Source organism: Buceros rhinoceros, unplaced genomic scaffold, assembly GCF_000710305.1.
Source record: "Buceros rhinoceros silvestris isolate BGI_N320 unplaced genomic scaffold, ASM71030v1 scaffold16961, whole genome shotgun sequence".
NCBI lineage: Eukaryota > Metazoa > Chordata > Aves > Bucerotiformes > Bucerotidae > Buceros > Buceros rhinoceros.
The window spans coordinates 15,780-19,292 of record NW_010396166.1 but is presented as its reverse complement, the minus strand read 5'-3'; the positions used below and the strand labels follow the sequence as shown (position 1 = coordinate 19,292).

Below are 3,513 nucleotides of genomic sequence, written 5' to 3'. Positions count from 1 at the left end.
TGACTTTCTCCTCCAGGGCGTACTCGCCATGCTGGATCCGCGACAGCTCCTGCATCGCTTCTGTGAAACCCGCCTTCAACTCAGAGGCTAATGCCTGCAACTAGAGGAACCACAAACACGGTGGGTTCAGTCCCTCTTCCCAAACGAAGGTGACTGTGTCCCCGAGGGTCACCCATGGTTCAGAGTGGCACGAAGGCTGGGTCTAACCCATCCTGTAAGATGCTGTTCTCTTTCCCCTCCTCCTGTCATGGCTGGGAGACATGGAGGGAGGTTTGGCCCCTGCCGCAGCCTCAGTACAGGGTAGGAGGTGTTTGTCCCGGGCAGTCAACGTGCCCCCTTTTAGACTTTGAGTTTTTCAGGCTCCCTGGTAGTTTGCAGCCTCAGTCTGCAGGAGAGGACAGCCTGAAACATGCCAAGGAGGTTTGCAATAACAGCAGCCAGATTACCGATCCCAAAGCAGCTGAGCAATCAAGAACACGTCCGGTTTTGAGCAAGTCCTCCTTCCCCATATGCTTGTGGGGCTGTGCTCTCCCAGACAGCTCTAACACCTCCTCACTCCCCAAGGGCTGTGGCTAAGCTGTGTCCTTGGTCAGTGGGCCCTTTCCAGGGAAGGAGGCAGCTCTTTAACTCGCGGTGGGGAGGGAGTGGGATACAGTGGTGCTGTGCCCACTGTTTTCTGTCCCTAGAGGCTCTGGTGCTGCTGGAAGAGCTTGCAACCTAAGCTGGAGGCAGCCGGTTGATAGCTGGGCGAAGCATGGTCTGTTCCCACTGTTTTCTGTCCCTAGAGGCTCTGGTGCTGCTGGAAGAGCTTGCAACCTAAGCTGGAGGCAGCCGGTTGATAGCTGGGCGAAGCAGGAGACAGACTGGGGCAAGCCAGGCTGGCACAGCGAGCAGGCAAGTCGGGTGAGGAGGTGGGCAGTGAGGGGAGGTAGGCGGCTTGCAGAGGGCAAAGCGGGAACACCCTCTTTGGGGGCAGCTCGGGCTGACGACCCTGAACTCTGCCCCATGGGGGTGAGCAAAGCACTTGTTCTGCCTACACAAAGCCCACGGCAAGGTCGCGGCCCAAGGTGCTTCAGTACCAGTGGTTTTTACCTTTACAACAGAAATTCGGCCTAACATCTGGTTATAAACTGAGTCCAAACCAGGAGCACTGATGGTAAGAGGACAGCCACTCCGGGGAACTCAGGCGCTTGAGTCCTGTAAATGGAGCAGAGATGGCTTCCGATACCTCGGGGCAATGGCATGCACCATCCTCCTCTGATCAAGACTGGAAGAGTCTTTACAGAGGACATCTGCCTGACATCCCCCTTCCTACCCTGGTGCTTACCCCACAGTCCCCAGTCTGGTCTGGCTGGACATGCGTTCCCAGAGCTGCTGGGACTGACGTGAGCTGGGATAGGGCAGAGGGGAGCAGGAGGCTGAGGACATCTTCCCTCCTCAGCAGTCAATCCTGACTCTCCAAGCCAGCTGGAGCTCCAGACCCCTTGTTTTAACCCCTTCACCCACCCTTCCTGGCCACAGCGGACACCTTCCCGTGACACTGCCATGTCACAGAATTGTCACCCTGAGACCTGTGAGTGTAGCATGAAGGGTTAGAGGGGCTGCTTGGGGCCATGGCTGCTTGGGAAGGCAATGACCATGCTGCTTCTGATACCTCAGCCTAAGAGGGTGAGCCAGATGGCCTTAGCATCATCAGACATCCTGACATACATGCCTGGAAAAGCAGGGGGATATGAAGTACTGCAACTGTCCAAAATGTTAACATTCCCATCCCTGCTCACACACTTCCACACTGAGCTGATGTTGCCAAAGCAGCGTCTTCCTGCTCGCCTGCGTCAGGGCTTGGCATTGCCCACTTCCCTTCAAGTGAAAAGGGGTGATTGGTTAGATCCATCCTTTCCACTTGAAATATGCTGTTCTAGTCTATCCTGTGCTATCCAATTTAGAGATCTGCTTCAGGATGGAGACATCACAGCCACAAGCATTGTTAGCAGTGGAATAGTCTGGAAACCGGCCCTGGAGATATCAGTGTCTGGGGAGATTAAGCACAAAATGAAATACTTCTGCTTACAAGTCTGACTATATCCTCCTTAGATGCTTCAAGAAAGAGCTAAGCTAGACGGATCTGTTGTGGAAGGTGCAGGGATGGGAGTCATTGCTGATCTGGAGGTTTCAGAGCCAAAACGTGTGAGGCATCAGCAAAAATCAGCGAAAAGGGACCACTGCAGAGATTTGATGTCTCTGTACACCAAAACGGTCCATGAAAGCAGAGTTCAGGCAGCTGAAAGAAAGATTTGGAGGCTGGACTAAAACACCCTCTGTATCTAGTTCTTATTTGGGGATTCGCTGTTGGCCGGTCTCTGTTTTTGTCGTCATGGCGCTAACATGGCTTCTTTGTGTATCCTTCCTGGAGCTCCAGAGCCCAGCCTGGGTCTGTCCTGCCCAGTGCATCAGCCCCATGCAGCTTGTGGTGGCTGTTTCAGACACTGAAAAGCATCTTACACTGACATTTCCTGTTGTTACCACTTGACAGATGAAAGCAGCCAGCCACACCAACCAGCCACACCTGGCAGGGCTTGTATTGCTGGACATGAAGTGCTGAAACCCTGAGTACTCCCTCCTCTGCTGCCCTCAAAGCTCAGAGCGTAGAAGGGGAACAGGAACAGCCTTGTGGCACTGGACGCAAGTTTGATCCAAGATGGAGTGGTGCAGGAACAACACGTCATCTCTGAACTCCTGCCAAGTGCAGCGTAGTGCTCGACTGTGGATCTTTGTTTGAGCTCATGTCTAATGACAAGCTGTAGAAAACCATCCCCTGAACCTCATGGGCTGCTACAGTAAATGGAAGCCATCGAAGCATCAGCTCGTGCTCGTGTCTTGCCCAAGTGATTATGCCTACAGGACCGGGGAGATGTTTCGCAAGTTTGTGAATCCCTGGAAAGTTGAGCAGATTCAGTGTTTCTGAAGTGCAGCACATACCAAAAAAGATTTATACTGCCATGGAAACCTGGCAACGGTTTAACAGTGATGTGTTGCCCTGGCTCACCTATTCATGGGAATAACAAGTACACACCTTAACATGTAAGTTGTGGAAGTTAAGAAATACCTTCACAACTGAAGTTGAACTAACTGATGCCTGGAGGATAAATGAATCACCTGCCTTCGGAGCGCGGCCCTCAAACCTGGCAAAGCAATACAGTGAGGGATCCAGCGCCATGCATCTGCAGCAGACCATGTCTTTCTTGGGGGCCATGACTCCCTTTTCACCTGGTGCCCTGATGATTTTCAGCTCTGTGTGGAAAACCCATGTGAGTAAAATCTCCAAGCAACATCAAGTAACTGCACTATGCCCTTGGAGCAGCTTCCCCAGGGGAAATGAAGGATTCTCCTCTCCTCTTTGCACGACTGATTCATAGAATACTGAGGAGCAGTCGCTTGTGACTCTCACTTGTCCTCCAGTGAGAGGAGGACACTTGTTCTCCAATGAGAACGCGAACTCTCTGTCAAAGTCCA

At 52.7% G+C, this 3,513-nt stretch overlaps 1 protein-coding gene across 1 annotated transcript in view; it reads right to left on the bottom strand.

Moving 5' to 3' along the window:
• The window catches only part of ARHGEF33 (Rho guanine nucleotide exchange factor (GEF) 33), a 17,087-nt gene extending 15,968 nt beyond the window's left edge, over positions 1–1,119 (bottom strand). The window contains exons 1-2 of the mRNA XM_010145828.1: positions 1,093–1,119; positions 5–100 (exon numbers count right to left, since the gene is read on the bottom strand). Of these exons, the coding sequence (XP_010144130.1) occupies positions 5–100; positions 1,093–1,119 (123 nt within the window). The remainder of the gene's footprint in view (positions 1–4; positions 101–1,092) is intronic.
• Between the last annotated feature and the right edge of the window lie 2,394 nt (positions 1,120–3,513).